Source organism: Heterocephalus glaber, unplaced genomic scaffold, assembly GCF_053883595.1.
Source record: "Heterocephalus glaber isolate CG9 unplaced genomic scaffold, H.glaber_assembly_v1.0 deba00001004, whole genome shotgun sequence".
In the NCBI taxonomy this organism is placed as follows: domain Eukaryota; kingdom Metazoa; phylum Chordata; class Mammalia; order Rodentia; family Bathyergidae; genus Heterocephalus; species Heterocephalus glaber.
In genome coordinates, this window is record NW_028258179.1 from 5932708 (window position 1) to 5952985 (window position 20278).

The 20278-nt window shown below is 57.2% G+C and overlaps 2 protein-coding genes across 26 annotated transcripts in view; one reads left to right on the forward strand and one right to left on the reverse strand.

The window, feature by feature from the left end:
* Dgkd (diacylglycerol kinase delta) overlaps positions 1-17422 on the forward strand; it is an 82286-nt gene extending 64864 nt beyond the window's left edge. For 11 of the 17 annotated variants that reach the window (XM_087209440.1, XM_087209441.1, XM_087209445.1 and 8 more), the window contains 17 exons: positions 865-959; positions 1034-1133; positions 1209-1482; positions 1834-1995; positions 2614-2742; positions 3177-3273; positions 5554-5664; positions 6534-6630; positions 6768-6875; positions 7472-7585; positions 8277-8411; positions 8824-8975; positions 10184-10295; positions 10376-10468; positions 11157-11276; positions 13310-13427; positions 14383-17422. In XM_087209440.1, coding sequence (XP_087065566.1) covers positions 865-959; positions 1034-1133; positions 1209-1482; positions 1834-1995; positions 2614-2742; positions 3177-3273; positions 5554-5664; positions 6534-6630; positions 6768-6875; positions 7472-7585; positions 8277-8411; positions 8824-8975; positions 10184-10295; positions 10376-10468; positions 11157-11276; positions 13310-13427; positions 14383-14630 — 2265 coding nt within the window. In that variant the 3' untranslated portion in view covers positions 14631-17422. Of the gene's footprint in view, positions 1-864; positions 960-1033; positions 1134-1208; positions 1483-1833; positions 1996-2613; positions 2743-3176; positions 3274-5553; positions 5665-6533; positions 6631-6767; positions 6876-7471; positions 7586-8276; positions 8412-8823; positions 8976-10183; positions 10296-10375; positions 10469-11122; positions 11277-13309; positions 13428-14382 lie in introns of those variants that run through there. The other 6 variants (XM_087209442.1, XM_087209443.1, XM_087209447.1 and 3 more) reach the window with 3 other exon arrangements.
* Positions 11715-20278, reverse strand: part of Usp40 (ubiquitin specific peptidase 40) — an 88674-nt gene continuing 80110 nt past the window's right edge. For all 9 annotated transcript variants that reach the window (XM_021247005.2, XM_013066766.3, XM_013066765.3 and 6 more), the window contains one exon: positions 11715-19599. In XM_021247005.2, coding sequence (XP_021102664.2) covers positions 19488-19599 — 112 coding nt within the window. In that variant the 3' untranslated portion in view covers positions 11715-19487. The remainder of the gene's footprint in view (positions 19600-20278) is intronic.

Below are 20278 nucleotides of genomic sequence, written 5' to 3' on the forward strand. Positions count from 1 at the left end.
GGCCTGGGCCTCCCAGTTCCCTGAAGCCCCTGACCCACCCCCTCTGACGTCAGCGCCCTTCTGGGCCTGCCATGGTCTGGCCTTGAGTTCCCCTTGGTCAGTGGTTGTCACTGTTGGGCTTCAGCTCCTTGTTCCTGGAGGCACAGACCTTGTCTTTCACGGCTGTGCTCATCCGTGCTGAACTGGCTGCTGGCTGAGAGGAGCCAGGCTCTGCCTGGAGGGTCTGGCAGCCAGGGGCCCAGGGCACTAGTTGGCAGACAGGGCTGCAGGCTCCAGTGCCCAGCTGCCTTGCGTGGCCTCACCAGCCAAGACTGGTTTGGCCTTTTTTTTTTTCTTTTGAGAGGAAGAGTGTGCACAAAGCTTGTTGAAGTACTCACCTGGGCTGGCAGTGCAGCTGGCTGGCCCCGGGCAGGCCAAGAGCAGCCACATCACGGCGGAGCCCTGTGTTAGTGGGCAGGGCCAGTAGGGAGGAGCATGGTTTCGTCTTATATGGCGGAATTCGTGGCCTCACAGCAAATGTGTTCTCTGAAGCCTGGCCTGTCCCTGAGGACAGACGGGTTACATAGGCCGCGCAGGGGCCCTCACAGGAGGCCTCGTGACCTCAGACTAAAGCGTGAGAGAGCATCTCTTTTGACAGGTTCCTTTTTGTTCTGACTGGTCTTTCAGCCTGTCTACACTTGGATGGAGCTTCTGAAATCTTCCCCACAGCACGGGCTGGCTCTTGTTAACCTCCGAAGTGAGCTGAGCTTTGGCTGAGGAAGGCAGGGCCTGTCAGGAGGAGTTGCCGTTCCCCTTGTCTCGTGGGGGTGGGACTCAGGGTCACACACGGAGATTACCAGCCGCCTTGTTTCGGGGTGCTTGCAGGTGCAGCAGATTCTCTTCTATGAAGACTCAGTTGCAGCCCACCTTTCTAAAATCCTCACCTCGGACCAGCACTCTGTGGTGATCTCATCAGCCAAGTGAGTGTGTGGCCTCAGGAAGGCGGGGCCTCGCCCAGGGGTGCCCGTGGTCCCAGCCCATTTTGTTCCCTCAGGGTGCTCTGCGAGACAGTGAAGGACTTTGTGGCCCGAGTGGGCAAGGCCTACGAGAAGACGACTGAGAGCTCGGAGGAGTCAGAGGTCATGGCCAAGAAGGTCGGTTCCTGGGCCTGGCGGGAGGGGCTGGGTGCGGAGGGGTGCGTCCTCCATGCCAGCGTGTCCTCCATCTAGTGCTCTGTCCTGAAAGAGAAGCTGGACTTGCTCCTCAAGACCTTGGACGATGAGTCCCAGGCCTCCTCCTCTCTGCCCAACCCACCCCCGACCATTGCCGAGGAGGCTGAAGACGGTGACGGGGCAGGCAATGTCTGTGGCTCTGCTGGGGACCGCCTGGTGGGCTCAGCTTGCCCTGCCCGGCCGCAGATCTTCCGGCCCCGGGAGCAGCTCATGCTGCGAGCCAACAGCCTAAAGAAGGCGATCCGCCAGATCATAGAGCACACGGAGAAAGGTAGTGGGCTTCTGGGTGACAGACCCAAGGGGACACCCGAAACACCACTCTGGCGGGCAGGAAGTGTGGTGCCTTCACCCGCACTCTTGTTCTCAGAAGCCGCTTCACTCTGAGCAGTGTGGGCCCTGTGGTCACGGCCTCCCCCTGGCACCACTGTGTCCATGCCATCTGCCTGCGGATCTGCCGTCACCTGGCTCCCTTGATGGGCTCCTGTGCTGGGGTCCTCCCCAGCTTGTTAGCACTGAGGGCTGGGGAGGGTGGGCTGTGGTGGAGCTCTGGCCCGAGTCCTCGGGCACTTGGGGAGCACAGGCCACCACCTCAGGCTCAGCTGCAGTGCCCTCTCCCTGCCAGCGGTTGACGAGCAGAATGCCCAGACTCAGGAGCAGGAGGGCTTCGTGCTGGGCCTCTCTGCATCAGAGGAGAAGAAGGACCCGAGGAAGGATGACAAGGTGTGCCCGCTGCCAGCCCACGGCGAGGGCTGTGGCGTCCCCAAGGGAAGGAGCCACCGCAAAGGTACAGGTGTGAGGGGTCAGGTGTCGGTTTTGATGACACTTGTTGCCAGCTTTGGGGAGTTTTCTTGTAGTTTCTCTGGCCCTTAGCCATGTCAGAGCTCGTGGCTCGTGTGTGTGTCACCTAAGGTGTGCACAGTTTGTCTGGGGGACGCGGGTGGGACCTGCGAGGGTTGGAGGAGTGTCCCGTGCCTGGCCTCCCTGCCCTCCCCAGACTGCTCACATGGGGACCTGGGCCCTCCAGGGTCAGAGCAGTCTGGCCAGGCAGCTGAGGGATGTGCTTGGAGCCGGGTGTCGAGCACTTGGGCTCTGCCTGTGCCTGGACCGCACCTTCTGCCCTCAGACTGTGGTCAGGGGTGGTGAGCCCCTCTGTCCCCAGGTGGCCATCTGCAGTCCCTGCTGCCCTCCAGATGAATCCAGGGTTACGGTGTCACGCACACCCTCTTACCCCTCCTCCTCTTACCTGGGGCTTTTCCTTCCTCACACTCACACCGTGCTGGGTGACAGCAGTTTGCAGCCCTCCCCTCTGCCCACAGTCCCCACCTGTGCATTTTGCTCCAGCCCTCTGGATTTCAACTGTGTTGGTTTGGATGGTCTGACAGGCTTCTGTCCTGTTTTACAGCATCCCGCTCCCCTTGTGAAAAGCTGATGAGCAAAGGGGCTCTGTCTGTGGGCAGCTCTGCCTCTCTTCCTCCTCAGACGGGAAGCCGGGACGGCCTGCCAGCACTGAACACCAAGATCCTGTACCCAAGTGCGTGCTGTGGCCCCCACGCCTCTGTGTGGGCCAGTGCAGGTCGGGGTTGGGGCTGTTGTGCTCACTAGTCGTGGCCAGGCTTGTTACTTCACTGGGTACTGGCTTGGCATGGATGTAACAGTGTTACTGCCAGTAACACTCTTCAGTGGGTGCTCACAGGTCCACAGAAAGATAGGTGTGACTGCTCACAGGTAAAGCCAGGCAGTGCCCAGATAGCCCAGGAAGAGTTCTCAGGTGTCTCGTCGGTGTTGGGTTCTGCTGCCCAACATATCTATTTTTGTTTCATGAATTTGGGATGATGGTGGTGATTTCTGATATACTGATTGTCAAAGCTTGGTCATGCTCACTCGTTGTTTTGGAACTGTTTCATGATAATGTTCCACAGGACATATGTCTGCAGCTCCTCACGGTGCCTCCTTTGTGTCCTGCAGGCGTTCGGGCCGGGATGTCTGGTTCCTTGCCTGGAGGCTCAGTCATCAGCCGCCTCCTGATCAATGCTGATCCCTTTAATGCTGAGCCAGAAAACCTGTGAGTACGAGGATGCACAGAGGGGCATTCTGTTAAAAGAAATGCACTTTGAATTAACTGGAGCAGTCCGTGAGCAATTGACTGGCTGGTCCCTTTCCAGTTTGTGTCAGCCACTGAGGAAATCTAGACACTGAAGCTCAGTTTAAGGACTGAGACAGAGCCACTGGTGTGAGCTGGCTGCAGGCAGGAAGGCAGAGGGGCAGGCAGGGCTGGTCCCAGGCGGCCTTATGTGGGCCCTGCAGCAGGCCCCGCCCATGTCCTCCCTGCTAGGTTGCCTTCCAGGCTTTCAGCAGGCTCCCGCTGGAGGCTGGCTTAATGCTTGTTTATGGTCACCTCCAGTTGTCCAGCTCCCAGAGCGAAGCTTCTTTCCTCCCCAAATCCTCCGTGCTCTTCCAGTTGTCTGCTATCCTCTGGGTGACGCAGATCCCTGCATTCCAAGGCTGAAAAGTCAGCTGTGGGTTGTTCCCCACAGCTTGCAGCCCCAGGGAGATGCTGTCCTGTCTGGGCTTTCAGGGAGAAGCCCGGGCTGCTGTCCTATGAGCCCGTGGCTGCTTCCTCTGAAGGGCCTAAGGCAGTGAGGGAGGATATTTGCGGAGCCACTTAATGAGCCTTGTCTGTCAGAGACCATTGCTGAGGTAAACAGTATTTGCAAACTAAAGAAACCAATGTCTCCATTTGTCTTCCTGCTGGCCGGTGGCAGGTTCTGTGCAGCAGGGCATTGGTACAACATCCAGCATGGTGGGGGCCGGTGGTGGGGTTTTGTGCGGTTCATGGGAGCACCTCACATTTGGGAAAACACCGCTCTAGACTTCAGTTCTGGCCGCGTAGCTCAGCAGTGGCCTGTTCCTAGGCCTGGTCTCTGCTTTCCTTGGGGGCAGAGCCGGTGGATGCAGAACCAGAGCTGCAGTCCCTCTGGGAGCAGTGCCTTGAGGGCCCTGGTCCAGATATTTCCTTTTTTTCCTCATCTGGGGGTCACTGAAGTTCTTGGCCATGGCTGGGCCCACCCCATCTTCACCCGGGGAGGTTCATCCGTGCTCTCTGCCTCCCACACAGCGTCGGGCACCGAGGCTCTGCCTGGACCAGGCCTCCACCTGTCCCGCACAGCAGCTGCCGACCTCCCTGGGCCTGTGCAGCCCATCTCCCCTCCTTCCCTGGTTCCATGCCTTTTTTTTTCTGGGTTAGTTCTCTTTCTTTCCCCAGGACCTAAAAATACTATCAGTCACGTGGTCTTCAGCTTAGAAAACAATGTTGTTCCAGAGCTTTGCTCTCAGCCGGCTGTTGGCCCTTGAATTAAGCATTTCATCAGAACACTTCCATGCGGTGTTTAGTTCTCAGATGGGCTGCAAACTCCTTAAGCAGGGTGTATCAGAATTCTGGTCCAAGCCTGTCCCCCAGCTCCCCTCCTTGTTTGGTTTCTATGGGAACGTCCAGAACAAGCTCTGCCTGCTGCATCCCGGGGCAGAGGACCAGGGCCCCCTTCCTCCTTGTCCCAGGGGGGAGCCAGGGTGACCCTGTAACTGTGGAGGCGGTGCGTCCATGCTGACGGGGCCAAGGCCAGGAGAGGCGAGGGCGAGGTTGGGGCTGCCGAGGTGGGCATGGGGTGGGCAGAGCCCCAAGGGGTGAGTCTCTCCAGCAGTGTTCTGGGAAGGGGCGTTGCTGTCCTGGGGCTGGGATGGCTGTTCTCAAGTCACTCTCCTTTTAATTTGGGGATTGCTTCCCAGGTCTAGGGCTGTGTGGGTGTGGTTTGAGATCTGGAGTTGAGTTGTGTGGGTTTATGTGTCCTACGGATCTGTGTTGGCACTGCCAGTGTGGCTGCTGATACACAGGTTGGCAGTTTCCCAGATGGGAAGCCAGCTTTGCTGTGAGACCCAGCGGTCCTGCCACAGCTGCCTGTGAGACCCAAGAACCTGTGTCCACCAGAGACAACCAGACAGTGAGACAGCGCTAATGAAGCAGCAGACGAGTGTTTAAAAATGTCTTAAAAAAAGAACAAATAATGTTTGGACTGGCACTACAATATAGACGAACTCTGAAAACATAAAGGAGAGGAGGCAGCTATCGAAGGCCACATACGGTATCTCAGAAAAGTGGCTGCCTAAACCACAGTAGCACAATGTGGCTCTGGGCCCTGGGGTCCAGTGCCAGCACTGCGAAAAACAAAACAGCCCCCAAACACAAACAGGTATCAGTTTTGCTGTAGGGGAGAAATGAAAACTAGGCGTCTGCGAAACAAACTTGCCATCCCGGGCTGTGGTGATTGGCTTCAACTCCCGTTTGCAGAGAGTACTACACAGAGAAGTGTGTCATGAACAACTACTTCGGCATTGGGCTGGATGCGAAGATATCGCTGGACTTTAACAACAAGCGGGATGAGCACCCTGAGAAATGCAGGTGGGTGTGCCTGCCTCATGTGCCTGTGTGTCCTGTGTGTATGTCCTCATGGCTTCTCCTGCCAGGCAGCAGGTGGTTTCTTTTGTTTTGTTTTGTTTTTTGATACTGAGAACCGAACTGTAATCCTTGCGCTTGCAGCGCAGGCGACGGAGCCACTGAGCTAAACCCCCGGCCCTGCAGGTGGTTTCTGAGTCTGGGGTGGAGGACAGGTGGGATACTGTGGTGGGAGGCCGGGATGGAGCCTGGGTGGCCTGACTCAGGAGCAGAGGTGCAGGTGCAAGCAGGAAGCCATCCTGGCAGTGGGCTCACCCCGCGGGTTGGCCAGGTCAGGCGATTGGGAGGGACATCACCATTTGAAGCCAGTCACCATGGCCCCCTGGAATGGGTTGTGTGTCAAGCCTGTGATAGAAGCAGGTGATATAAAGTTGTACAAACAGGCAGGTGTGGTAGTGCATGTCTGCTCCCAGCACTAGTGAGGCTGAAGCAGGAGGATCGCTGTGAGTACGAGGCCAGCGTGGCCTACAAAATGAGACAGTCTCAAAAAACAAAACAAAAACGTGTGCCAAGAAGTCACTACGCCAGCACCATTTGTGTTCAGTGACAAGCCATCCGCCGTGCCTTGCTTGCTGTCAGCCCATGTGGAGGGTACACAGGGCTGTGGGATTTGAAGATTATTTTTCCTGCATTTTCCGTATTTTCCATGGACGCATCATTTTGTAGCCAGAAGAGGATCATTTTCTGGGCAAAGTGTTACTTTTTAGCAGACTCTCTTGCTGGAGGTCTCTGGGCTCCCAGCCTGGCCGCTGAGGCTGCTCGGGCAGCTGGGAAGGAAGCCTGCACCTGCCTCAGGGCTTTGCTTCTGTTTCTAGGAGTCGGACCAAGAACATGATGTGGTACGGGGTCCTGGGCACCAAAGAGCTGCTGCACAGAACCTACAAGAACCTAGAGCAGAAGGTCTTGCTGGAGGTGAGCGGGGAGGGCCCGGGCCCGGCGGCCACCATGCTGTGTGGGCAGGCCTGCTGCCCCTTAGGGGTTGTGCTGCGCATGCAGGGAAGAGGTACTCACGCCGGCGCTCTCGCTCTCTGCCGCATTTCTCCTCTCAGTGTGACGGGCGCCCGATCCCGCTCCCTAGTCTCCAGGGAATCGCCGTCCTCAACATTCCCAGCTATGCTGGGGGGACCAACTTCTGGGGGGGCACCAAGGAAGACGATGTACGTACTGGGTGCGGGCGGGGACACGCCCGAGGGTGGGTGCTGCTGTGCACCCTCCTGGCGCTGGCTGTGGGCTCCTCCTCCAGAGCCGTCAGTGGTGCAGAGGAACCTGAGCTCAGGGTGGCCCCAGGGGCTAGGGTGCGTGGGGACATGGAGGGAGGAAAGTCCCCGACTACGAACCCTGCGACTGTGTGGAGGCAAACAGGAGGGCGGCGGCAAACAGGAGGGCGGCGGGGCCAGGACTGCACGGGCTTGCTGAAGCCAGGGGAGCTTGGCATCTGTGCCAAGTGCCGAGGGAGGCTTTCGCCCGGGAAGAGCCTCCCTGCACCCTGCAGCCTGGCTGTGCCGAGGCATGCTGTGTGCCGGCCCGCCCGCACCCCAAGCTGCACACACCTTAGCTCGTTCATTCCCCTCATGGCCCTCTGACGCGAGGAAACGAGAGACAGGAACTAGCTCACCAGGCCTCCCAGTCAGGAAGTGGCAGGTGTGGGATTTGGTCCTAGGCAGCTGGCTCTCAGGCCACAGCAGAAAGGGTGCCTGCGTGGGGTGACTGCCTGCTGGGAGGGCTGCCTCAGGCCTCACGCCTGCCCTTTCAGACTTTCACAGCCCCGTCATTTGATGATAAGATTCTGGAGGTGGTCGCCGTGTTTGGCAGCATGCAGATGGCTGTGTCCCGTGTGATTAAGCTGCAGCATCACCGGATCGCCCAGGTACTGACCCTGGTCCTCGAGGTCTGGCCAGGCCCCTCGTGTGGCCTGGCCTAGAGGCCTCCGGAGTCGCTCACAGGGCACGAGCCCCATAAGGGGAGGCGAGAGTTGTGCTCTGGCTCTGGACAGCCCTCCCGCCTGGGCTGGAGCCCTTCCCATGGCTGCACTCGACAGTTAATCTCCCAAAAGGAACACCTTGGGCCTTGATGGGGCCCTCAGCAGCGAGTGAGGGCGGAGCCGTCTCTGGTGGGTGGGCGTGGTTCTGTGCTGGGGAGGGGAGGGCAGCAGTGAAGGGCTGGGAAGCTGCCTCCCCACCTGCCCCCTGCACCATGCTGGGATTGGCTGGTCTCCCTGTGCTTGGCTGGCTGCTTGCAGATCACGGTTTTATGGTTGTGGTAACATTTTTGTTGAAAAGGAGACAGGAATTCATCCACTTGTTGGACTTTGTGTTGGCACCTGGAGGTGTTGGCATCTGACAGGGCCCGTGGGTGCTGACCCCCATTTGCATGCCAAGGTCTCCTGCAGCAGCCGGGGTGGAGCGGTGGGGACAGCAGCCCCAGGGTCCTGGGAGCTGTGATTGGCTGTGGGCTCAGCACCCCTCCAGAGCTGGTGGTGGCACAGGAAGCCCCGAAGTGCTGTGAAGCCCTGGAGGCTGCGGCCCGGCACATAGCTGACGGCTGCGGTGTCTGCGCAGTGTCGCACGGTGAAGATCTCCATCCTGGGCGACGAGGGCGTACCCGTGCAGGTGGATGGAGAGGCCTGGATCCAGCCACCAGGGTACATTCGCATTGTCCACAAGAACCGGGCACAGACGCTGACCAGAGACAGGGTAAGAATGGCTGCCCTTCCGGGTGTGGTGGGCACACCTGTAATCCCCGCACTGGAAGGCTGAGGCAGGAGAATCACCATGAGTTTGAGACCATCTTGAACTATGTAGTGTGTGAGACCCTGTCTCAAAAAACCAAACAACAAACAACAGCTGCATAGGGGCCAGGGCTGGGGCGAGTTGCAGGGCTCACCCATGTGCTCATGAAGGACGAGCCAGAGCACTTCATGCTGTGTTCTAGGGCCTTTCTTTAAGATGCAAGGGTTAGACTAGCAAGGTAGTGATTTTGAGGTCACCCCGCACTGTGGAGGAACTGTGTCTGTCCCTTGCTGCGCTGCTGTCGTGTTGGTAGCGGGGTAGCGTGTGCTGTCCTCTCCAGCGTGGTGGGAGGTGTAATTCTGGGCTCTGGCACCAGGCCTTTGAAAACACGCTGAAGTCCTGGGAGGACAAGCAGAAGTGTGAGCTGCCCCGCCCGCCCTCGTTCTCCCTGCACCTGGAGATCCTGTCTGAGGAGGAGGCCACTCAGATGGACCAGTTCGGCCAGGCGGCGGGGGTCCTCATCCACAGGTGGGCTCTGCCTCCTCCTGGCTTCTCCTCGTTGTTTGCCGGGTCTGCATCACCCATGAGGGTGGAGCCTCTTTCAGAGGTGGCTGGAGGTTTGCCTCAGGGCCCCTCAGACCTCCCGCCAGCTGGGCTTTCTGGGGACAGCCCCAGCTGCTCCTTCACTCCGTCTCGTCCTGGGAGCAGCTGTGCTCTAGGCAGTAGAAATAGATGACTGCAAAGGCATTTTCTTCTCCACCTGCCTTTGACAACTGGCTCCTGGATGTGCTGTGGCCCTGGTGGCACAGTGCTCCACGACATGACATTCACGGGCCCCAGCCGCCACGAGTCTGAGGCCGCACAGCCCGCGGCATTCGCTCCTCTCCCTCCGAGGCCCAGGGCTTGTGGGCCGCCCTTTCCTGCATGTCCAGGCTCCCTCCTCCTCTGCTCTGGCCTTGGGAGCTGGGCCCTCAGGGCTGTGCCTGGTGCTCCTTTAACCCTTCCCAGGGCCTGCCTAGCTCTGGCAGATGCAGACATCCCCAGGTCAGCTCCGTGCACGGAGCCCTCGACTGGCGAGGCATCTGCATCACCTCGCCCCCCCCCCCCATCTCTCATCATCCATGCTGGCCACGCCCCCTTGCCCACAGTGGTTAGCACCTCGCTGCTGTGGCTTCCCGCGGGGACACCCTGCTCTCCCTCTTCTCCCCTGGGTCGGTCACTGGACAGGTGGCATATACCTGTCCATGTCCTCTACCCCTGGCCCTTGCAGGTCTAGGTGATCTGGGAAGCCACCTGCTTGCCCTGCTCGGCAGGCTGCTTCTCCAGTCTGACAAGCTGCCCCACTGCCCCACCCCGGCTGTGCCCTCTCTGTCTCCCTCACAGGGACTGTCCCTGAAGAGCAGGGCCCTGGCACAGTCCAAGAAGGCGGTGTGTGGGCCCTCTGTGTGTCCCTGCAGGGTCTGCACGGCTGCCTGCCTTGGGACAAGGCATCAGCCTCCTCCTGTACATTTCCCTCCCCGGAAAGGCCTGGATTTTGACGTCAGATTTGCCTTTCAAGCTTTCTACTGTTGGCTGTTGAAGGGGAAGTGACTGCGGGGCCGCCACCCTATGCCAGTGGCTTCGACTGGGGCTGGGGCCCACCCGGCCTGCTGGACTGGCCCCTCGGGGCTGTGCAGCGCTCCCGGGAGAGGTGCTCTTCCTTGTCCTGACACGCCTGCGCCGCTCTTCCCCTCTAGCATCCGAGAAATAGCTCAGTCCCACCGAGATATGGAACAGGAACTCGCCCACGCTGTCAACGCCAGCTCTAAGGCCATGGACCGAGTGTACGGCAAGCCCAGAACCGCAGAGGTACCTGGTCTTTTCAAGTGTGGCCCCGCTGCCTCTGCACCCTTGGCCTCCACATGGATGTACGCTTTGGTTCCTCTCAGGGGCTGAACTGCAGCTTTGTCCAGGAAATGGTAAACAACATCAGAGCTCTGCGCAGCGAGACGGAACTGCTGCTGGCTGGGAAGATGGCCCTGGTAAGTTCTGGGTGCTGGATGTGCAGGACAGCACTGTGTTGTCGAGGGTTCCCGGCCTTAAAGAGGGTCCTCAAGGTCACCTGGTCTGCCCGGTTGGCTCTGCTGTGTCCTGTGGTGGCATCTCAGCCAGGTTGTCTCTGGCATGGGACAGCCCTTGGGTGGACAGAAAGGTACCTCTGCCTCAGCAGTCTGTTCTCTGATGGTCCGCTTTGTCACCTGTCCCCACGGGGGCCTGCAGAAGGTGGTGCTGAGGTGCAGAGGGCGGGATGGGGTGATGGCCTGTCTGGCCTCCTTGGGGTAAAACAAAGACATGAAGGGCCCTCGATGGACACCTCACCTAGTCCCACCCTTGCTGTTCTTCACTGCACACATGGTACTGCCCCCAAGCGTCAGAGCCACCGCCTTTGCTGCCCCAGCATTGCTGTGTTTGGTGCAAGTGTGCAGCCCTGGGCCCTCATGACGGAGGATCCCACCGTGGGGCCTTCGGGCTGGTGCCACCCTGCCGTACGTGGTCCCACTGTTTGCCTGAGCCCCGAGGCAGGCTGCTTCTGGCTTGGCCCCTTGCCGAGGCTGTTTTGGGAGAGTTTTGCTAGGTGCCCTGAGCAGCAGAGCTCCCCACCTGCCCAGGCTTTGCTGATGTGAGCCTGACTGCAGTCAACAGCTGCGTCTCTTTCCCTCGCGGGAGCAGCAGCTGGACCCCCCCCAGAAGGAGCGGCTCGGGGCTGCCCTCGCCGAGATGGACCGGCAGCTTGGGAAGCTGGCGGACGCACCCTGGCTCTGCCAGCCTGTGGAGCCTGGTGACGAGGAGGTATGCGGGTCCGGGGCCTCCTGTGTGTCCCTTGGACATGCTGGCTCTTGGTGTTGGTGCCTGTGTTCAGGGTGGCCCCTGTGGCTTTGGGATGGAGAGCCTTCCTGAGGCCTCTATTAAAATGCCCTTGTGGGCAGGGGCAGGGAGGAGCGGGGCTGTGGAAGATGGGCCCTGCTGCATTGTGCACCCTGATAAAAACTTCTGCAGGTACAGGGACGCGTGCCTGAAATCAGCTGCTCCAGAGGCTGAGGCAGGACAATTGCAAGTTTGAGCCCAGCCTGGGCACCTTAATGACTTAGTGAAAAAAGGACTGGGGATGTAGCTTAGCATGAATGCCCTGTGTTCAATCCCTAGTACATCCAAAAACAGACAGTTGCCAAAAGTCTTAAGACACAGGAAGATTAAGAATAAAACCACACAATTTTTAAAAATCCAAAGTAATGATGGACCATGTTTCTTTACTTACAGTGGGGTTCTGTCCTCAGTAAATACACTAAGTTGTAAATGCATTTGATACACCCAGCCTGCCAGCTAGCTTAGCCTCGCCTGCCTTACAGGTGCTGAGAACACGAAGTGAACCTACATTATCTAACATGTCTGTTTTAGAATACAGTGTGAGACAGCTCACACAACTCACTGAATACTGTACTGAAAGTGAAAAGCAGAATTGCTGTATGAGTGTGCCACAGTAGAGTTGAAAAACTGTAAGGTGACTCATCATCATAAGTTGGGGACCTCCTGTATTAATGTAGAAATAGAAGGGCAGTCCAATGTGGTAGCATACACCTGTAATCCCAGCAATTGGAAGGCTGAGGCAGGAAGACTGCTGTGAGTTCAAGGCCATCCTAGGCTACATAGCAAGTTCAAGGCCAGCCTGAACTACATAGGAAAAAAAAAAGAATTGCCTATCTAAGACAGTAGGGAAAAGAGCACTTTAATTGGAAAATGTTATTATGTAGTCAGAAAACTATGCCAAATAAGCATCTAAATGAGTTAAGTTTGTTTTTCCTTTTTAGTGTATAGGATTTTTCTAATTATCCTGTTTTTTTTTTGGTACCGGGGATCGAACTCTGGACCTTGCCCTTGCGAGGCAGGCGCCGGAACCACTGAGCTAAATCCCCGGCTCTAATTACATCGTTGTTATTTTAGTTTGATGTCACTGTTGTAACACAGTTGTCTGTGTGTTCCTCATTCTTTGAAATGTACTGAGACTTGCCCCATGCCCAGAGGTAGTTATTTTGTAAATGGACCTTGGGTGCAACTGTGCTGCTTATACTAAGTCCCTACTGAGGTTTTCTAAAGCAGGATTACAGATGCCTCTGACTTATTCTCTCTCCCCTCCCTGCCCTCCTGGCATCAGCCTCTGCCTCACATCCCCATCCTTGGGGCCTTTGGGCTCAGTGTAGCTTTGCATTATGTATTTTCATCCTTTCAGCTCACGTTGTCAGGTACACATAGGTTCTCTTCTTCTCCTAATGGCCTTTTTTATCAGTGAGCTTTTGGTCTGAGTCTACTGGCTTGCTGTATTCTTTTTCAGCTTTTCTCTCCAGCTGTTGGGTATCTCTCGTGTAAGGAACACATCACGAAGTGAGGTCCCCAGGCTGCTCTGTGGGGAGGTGGCTCCTGCCTGGCTACCAGAGCCAAGGCCCGTGTCCCTTGTCCCTGTTGCCCCCCCCCCCCCACTGACATGGGGAGCACATCCCAAGGAAGGAGTGCAAAACGCAGAATTAACAAACACAAGGACACTGGCTAAATCACTTATTTTAGGAGTCTGAATAGTGGTGTATACGGACATTTAAAAATACCAAAGAGTTATAAAGTGAAGAAAGTACAGTTAAAAATAAGGCAGTATGACCACTTTTAAACCCTGGTTGAAAGGTAGTAATGTCAATAATACATCCAAGAACAACTCAGAATAAAACATTCCAAGAACAGGATTTCTCCCTGAGCCTCTTCCTACCTCTCACAGAGGCAGAAGCGAGGCCCCGGTAAAGGGGGGTCTAATTCTCAGTGTTTCTCTCTCCTGCCAACAGAACGTGATGTTAGATCTTTCTAAACGCAGCCGCAGTGGGAAATTCCGCCTCGTGACCAAGTTTAAAAAGGAGAAGAACAACAAGAACAAAGAGGCTCACAGCAGCCTGGGAGCCCCGGGTACCGCTCTCTCCTGCGTGTTGCTGCCCTCAGTGCCAGCCGCCGTGGCCCGTTTTCCTGGCCTTGCTTTCTCCTTTGGCCTTGTGGCTCTGCCCCCTGGGTCCTTGGGCTGTCACCTGCAGTCACGGGCTGCACTCATCTGTCTGTAGCACTTGTGTTCGCCCTGCTCGGTCGGTGGCACTCTGTGGAGACCCTGGGTGGGCAACGGGCCACCTTGCCTCAGGCTTCCAGGTGGGAGGAGGAGCAGCAGAAGTGACAAGACAAACTTGAGACACGACACTCTGGACTAGACTGTGCCTGCTCCCTCTCACGGGCTGCTGATGCCTGTTTAACTGATCACTGATCAAGGGCCCTAATCTGGGAATCCAGGCCACCCGTGATCATGGGTGATGCAATCAGTAGGAAATGGCACGAAGGGCACTTTCCCCCTGGGGATGTAAATTGGGGTTTCTCATTGTGTCGGGGGCCAGCCCTCCAGTCTGGAGTTGGAGGTGGCATCTGCCACCACTCAGGCCAGCTCCCTTTTGATTTTTCTTTGTGTGTTTGTCCAGAAATTGGGTTTCTATTAATGATGGTGGCTCTATGTGAAATTGACTCTGCATGTCTCCCTTCCTGCTATGGCCCGGCAGTGAGGTGCACTCCACTGGAGCGAGAGCAGACGCTGGCTCTAGCCACACCATGTCCCTGTGTAGGGGTGGTGTCGTTCCTTTTGGGACACAGAGGTGTCCAGAAGGCTTGTGGCTTGCACCCCGTCTCTTCTGCATGGCTAGCGATGCTGCCTGTGGCTGGGTGGTGGGCACTGGCTGCGGGGACTCTGGGTGCCGCTGCTAGGGTGTTTCAGATGCTGGCTGCTGGGTTATCAGTGCCATGGCTGGGTGTCTCGGGTGCCAGCTGCCGCCTGCTTTGCACTGGGCTCTGGGCATTCACGGCACTCGTGCTTTTCCGTCTCCGACAGTTCACCTCTGGGGGACAGAAGAGGTTGCTGCCTGGCTGGAGCACCTCAGTCTCTGTGAGTATAAGGACATCTTCACGCGACACGACATCCGGGGCTCTGAGCTCCTGCACCTGGAGCGGAGGGACCTCAAGGTACTTCACAGGCATCTTCCACACGGCTCCCTCCTCCCCTTCTTCCCAGCGTGGCCACGCCCCGGCACCACAGCCTGTTCACCGTTCTTCTCTGCCTCTGTGTGCACCTTGGGTTGATGGGTGGCCATAGCTCTTGCCCTTGGCAGTGATGGCTCCACCTGCCCCAGCCAAGCCAGGCGAGGAGCTGACCCGGCAGGGGAGCCTTTGTCTTAGCCAGGTTGCTAAGTAACCACCTAACTCCGAAACTGCCAGGCTTGGAGCCCTGGGTGCCACGTGGCCCCCCGGCTTAGACAGCGAGTGGGCCAGTGGAGACTTGGCTCCAAAGCCCCAGCACACACAGTGTCCTCTGCCCCGAGCAAGCCCTGCTCCTCACTGGGGGAGTGGGGAGGGGTCAGAGCAGGCCCTTCTGCTTGGGCCACCTCCCACCCTCCTGCTCCAGGCCTGTGTTCTGGCTTTGTCTTGTTGTATTGTCTTTGATCAAGTCAGTGTCTGTAGAGCCCAGCCACGATGTGTGACTGCCACTTTGCCATTTCCATCTTGTTTCCTGGCGTTGTCCTTGTCGCCCTCATCTGTGTTCCAAAAGCCTGTCAGTAGCAGGCCCACTTCAGAGCAGAGCCCTGGGGCCTGCGCCCCCCTTTGCAGCCTCCACAGTGGCTGTCCTCTCTGTTGCAGGACCTCGGTGTGACCAAGGTGGGCCACATGAAGAGGATCCTGTGTGGCATCAAGGAGCTGAGCCGCAGCGGCCCTGCCACCGAGGCCTAGCCTCTGCCTTCTCTGTCTGCATCCCCCGCCCCTCCTGCGACTGAGGCCTGGGCGGCGGCTGCCCCGGCCTTTCTCATGGTGCTACTCCCTTTGACGGTGACAGGAAGTCTCTGAATCCCATTCCTAACAGCTCCAGTCTCGAACATACCAACAACACAGCTACCTTGGAAACGCCACCTTTCCTAGCTCGGAGTCATGGGGCAAACAGCGTTGTCCACTCTGGACTCTCACCGACCTATGTTGTGGGCCACAGGATCTCGTGAGGTGTGGCCTCCAGGGCACCAAGTACTCTGCAGAGACTGCCTGCCTGGGCCATGTGCTTGTGTTGTCCTGTGGGCCCCTCTCCAGGTGTCCTTGGCTGGTCACATTGGGTGGCACCACCTCCACCCTGCTGGCTCTTGGAAGCATGACCAGGCAAGGCCCACAGTGGCCCCACGCCAGAATGTCCTTGGTGCCTGACAGCCGCCCCGTGGCTCTCCACGGCAGCCCCGCAAGGCAGCCCACTGCTGTTGTTCCATTTGTTCCTAGGGTTTTTTTGTTTTTGTCTCGGGGATTGAACTCGGGACCTTGCACTTGCAAGGCAGGCGCTGGAACCACTGAGCTAAATCTCTGGCCTGTTCCTAGGGTTTTAAAACACAGCTCATGCACTTTCCTGGGTTGAAAGTAGCCTGGATGCACTTCAGTCCTGTTTCAGTCTTGAGAACGAGAGCCCTCCCACCGAGAATGTGGGCGGCAGTTCTCACAGACAAGCCTCCCCTCTGCCTCAGGGTCCCTGGTCCTCCATGTCCTCTTCCCCTGAGCTGTGGCAAGGGGGCACCTCTTCTGTCCTGCAGGATGCTGGAGAGCAGTGGGGCAGACGAGAGGTGTGGGTCTGGTGAAGCTGCCTGGGCTCTGGGAAAGCCCCTTCTGTGGGCAGACAAGCAGGTTTCCAGGCTTAGAATCTCTGGCACTGTGGTGGCTTCCTGTCTGCTGCCGCCAGACCGCGTGTGCTTGCTGCTGTGTGCGGGGACCCTTGACTTGAGGCCCACGCTGCTCCTGCTCTACACCTGTCCCTCTGGGCAGGGCTGACGGCGCCAGTGCATGGCAGTGCCAGTGGTGGGGTGCTTCTCAGAGGAGGGCTGCATCCTGGCCCTCAGTGCGATCGCCTGCCTTTTCTTCCCCTTTCAGGGATGATCATAAAGCCACCTGGAGAGGGCTGCCAGGCTGTGGCTCCACACCAGAGGACAGTGGCACTGGCACTGCCCCGACCCTTGAGTTGAGTCCCCCATCTGACGTACATAAGCTGGGCAGGGAGTTGCTAAGGGCTTTGTCCAGGTGCCCACAGGGCTGGTGCAGACTCGGGGTGCCTTTGGGCTGCCCCTGTTGGTGTCCTAGTCCAGGAGCATCGGGAGCCAGACGGTGCATTTCCCGCCCTGCCTGCCTGCCCCAGGCTGTTTCCACCCTCAGCGTCGCCTGTTCTGTGTGATGTTGGCATCCAGACCCCATGCACGTGGAGTGAGCCACCTATTGGTAGTAGTAGTAGGTGGAAGTACTTGCCTTGTTGTGTGTGGCTGGGCCTACCACAGTCCCTGTAGGTGGAGGCCCCAAACAGCTCACTGAGGTGATAGCAGCCTGTGTACGTGGTACCTGCTGGCCCAGTCAGAGCAAGCCTGAAGCTTAGGCGAGGAGGGGACATGAGGAAAAGCAGCTGATGGTGGCACTAGGGCCACCCCAAATCCTGTCTCCTTGGGAAGCACTGGGTTTGGGTCAGGGGTGTTGTTTAAAATCAGAATCACTGTTGACAATTACTGAAATATAGTTTGCTCAGTTGTGCTAAGTTAGAAGTGAAAGGCCCAGTTCAAGTGGTGTAGGGACCTGCCAGGTGGCGATGGGCCTGTGTGGCCATCCGTGCCTGCCCCACGGCCCCCCAGTGGTGTTGCAGGTTGGTGTCCTCGAGTCCCAGGGCCCCACAGTCCTGTGTGTCAGGAGAGAGGGGCCCCGGAGAAGAGGTTTGTGCCCCGGTGGGTGCCCCTCATATTTATAATACTAATTTATACGCTGACCACCTGGCCGCAGATGCCTCGTGTGTGGATATGTACATAGTCCCACTGTAGAGCTGTACATAAGTCATTATGTGTATAAATAAAATGAGCCTGTTTTTGATCTTCCACGGTCAGAGTCCTTGTCATCATTCCTTGTGCTGACATAAAATGCTGCTTAACTGAATTCAGTTGTTTTTCATTGGTTCTAAAAATAGGTCAGATTGTTGGTGGTTGCAAAGCAAAACAGAAAGCCCATTGTATTCTTTGGGGTCTTTAGGTGAGGAGCCAGGCGAGGGTCGTGCTTCTGTCCTCAGACTCCTGAGTCAAAGTCAGTCTCCTCCCAGAATGAACATCCTATGCCCAGTTGTGCTGTGGTGGGGACCATAATCAAGAGCAGGATGAGGGAGGGGCTGCTCGTGTGTCCCCATCCAGACATCCAGGCAGGGTGAAGGGTGGCATCATGGGTGTCATAGAGGGACACCAGTGTCCAGGAAGCCACTGTTTTGGGTCATCAGGAGTCTTGCCTGCACTGTTTTTGCCAGCTGTGCATCAGAAGTGAACAAATCTTTCCTGCAACTGCATCCTATAGCCAGTCCGGGCCCTACAAGGAAGAGGAGCAGGCGGTATCCAGTTTCTTCCAGTGCCACTTTCCGCATCTGAATGATTTCAGACCAAGGCACATGTCTGTTATTTCCAAAGCAGGACTCCTAAACAGAAACTGTGTGCCGAGCCTCTGAAGTACACTGGGAGAAGAAAGTTTCTCAGGCAAGAACTGGAAGCAGTCAGCATGCAACAGGAGGGCCAGAACAGCTTTGAAGATGGTTTTTCTTTAATAACATCTTAGAGCTTTCTCCATGATTACCCCACGCTATCCCCCACATAGAAAAGAAAAGCAGTCCAGAGCCTGTGGCTGAAGGTCCCTTCAGAGCTTTGAATTTGCCCGTATCTTCCTACTGTGAGCTGTGAGTTGTGGAGGAGCTCACTGAGGAGATGTCAGTTGCAGCACAGGAGGCCGGGCGGGAGCTATGCTTCAATGGTGCCTGTCCACAGGGGTGCGGCCGAAGGCCCATGCAGTGACACCAACAGTGTTCGAATGGGAGGGCCTGCTAGGCCCTGTCCCGAGCCTCGTGACACAGCTCCTCAGCCAGATGCACAGGAGGGATGCCCGTCCCTCTCCAGTGATGCTGGAAAGAGGGCAGAGGAAGGGCAGGGCCACTGCGGAGGGCCACGCTACGGAAAGGCACCATGGTTGGCCCAGGACCTGAGGGGCACAGCTGGGGTGCCAAGCCAGTGCCACTCGCCATCTCCCCAGCTCGGTGCTGTGTGAATAAGGCCAGGGCTGAGGAGTTGAGTGAAACCAGGTGACAACCAGGGCAGGCACACGTCCCATCTCAGGGATGACGCTTACACGAGGTTAGTCTTTTCCCAGGGTGCAAAGTCCGCTCAGGAACACAATGCTGTGTTAGTCACTGATACAAGTGAAAGCTTTTAAATTGGGAAAAAAATCAGCCTATATTTTCTCACCTATTTCAATTGAGCCTACTCAGGAATCCCGCTCAGCCAGCCTGGACAATGGCCATGACTGTGACAGGTGTCTGTGATGGCCCTGCCACCTCCTGGAGAGCTGTGGCACTGCAGGTGACAGACCATGCTGAGCTCAGGCCCAGCCCTTGGGAGAGCGAGGGCTTGGAACCAGATATAACCCAGCCCTGAGGAAAGTCACTGGTGAGGACTGAATGCACGTGGGGGCGAAGCCTGAAGGCACAGACTTGGTTCCTTGAAGCTCAGCACGTGGCCCTGTACGTGGGACGAGAGTGGGAACCTGCATCAGTGCGTGTGACTCACACTTATCTCAACAGTGTCTGAACACGGGTGTGTGTTACACAGCAGGTGTGAGTGATCTAAGCAGTGTACCACTGTCCACAGCTGTGGTCCATAAATAGGTGGTGAACTTGGTGTAAAAAGGCCATGAGCCGGGTGTGATGCGAGGTCAGCACGGGTGGCCGTGCCAAGGGTTGCAGAGCTGAGCGTGGTGTGCACTTGCCTGGCCGGAGAGGAGCTGTCCCCTGGGTTCGAGCTTGTCCAGCCAGCCACCTGCAAGCCCACAGTCACAGGGGTCACAGAGCTGATGGGACAGCGTGTTCAGGGGCAGAGCCTGGGCGGGGTGCTAGGGGATGTCTGGCTGCCAGTGCTATCTGAAGCTGCCCACATGGATGGACAGAGAGTCTTCCGGTCCTCGGGGCCGGATGGGTGTCCCAGCACTGAAGAAAATGTCGCTGTTCTGTGCTCGAAGGGCTTCTCGGCTATGGAGAGACAGAGGCCAGCACTGACTCACAGTCACAGATCCCCAAGTTAGAAGAGACTGCAGGACATGCGTCTGAATGTGGACAAGGGTTTCCAAACTGCCTTACGGAGGACCCCTGGGCGAGGACACAGCCTGTCACACTCAAGGTCTTTTCCACTCTGCCAGGAGAGGGGCATTAATCACAGCAGAGCAACTTCCTACCCCCTTCTGAAGTTGGCATTCACAGTGCATGCAATTCATGCATGCGCGGCTCCATGAACCAGAACGAACGCACACGCCTATGTGCTATCTGGTTCTGTGCCCCTTTGCTTCTCGTTCTGAGGAACAATACTCAGACTCTTGCTGTCTGCGACTTCACACTGAGTCCAGGGGCTGTGGGCATGGGGGCTGCCCCGGCTGACCCTCCTGTCCACAGCTCCTGTTCGTGTCATGCGCCCAGTGCAGAAAGACTGGCCGTCCTACTGCTGAGCAGCATCCCTACTGTCCCTGGCTTGGGCCACTTGCAGAAAGCGGCTTGTGTTCTGCTTTGTGTGGGGTCCTGTGTCCCAGAAGGCGCATGTTCCAGGTCCACATCACCCTGGGGATGCTGCATCCCTGCCAGGCTGGCATTGCTACAGCAATGCTGGTGAGTGGGTAGGGACATCTCACAGTAGTATGAATTTACTTTTATGATGAAT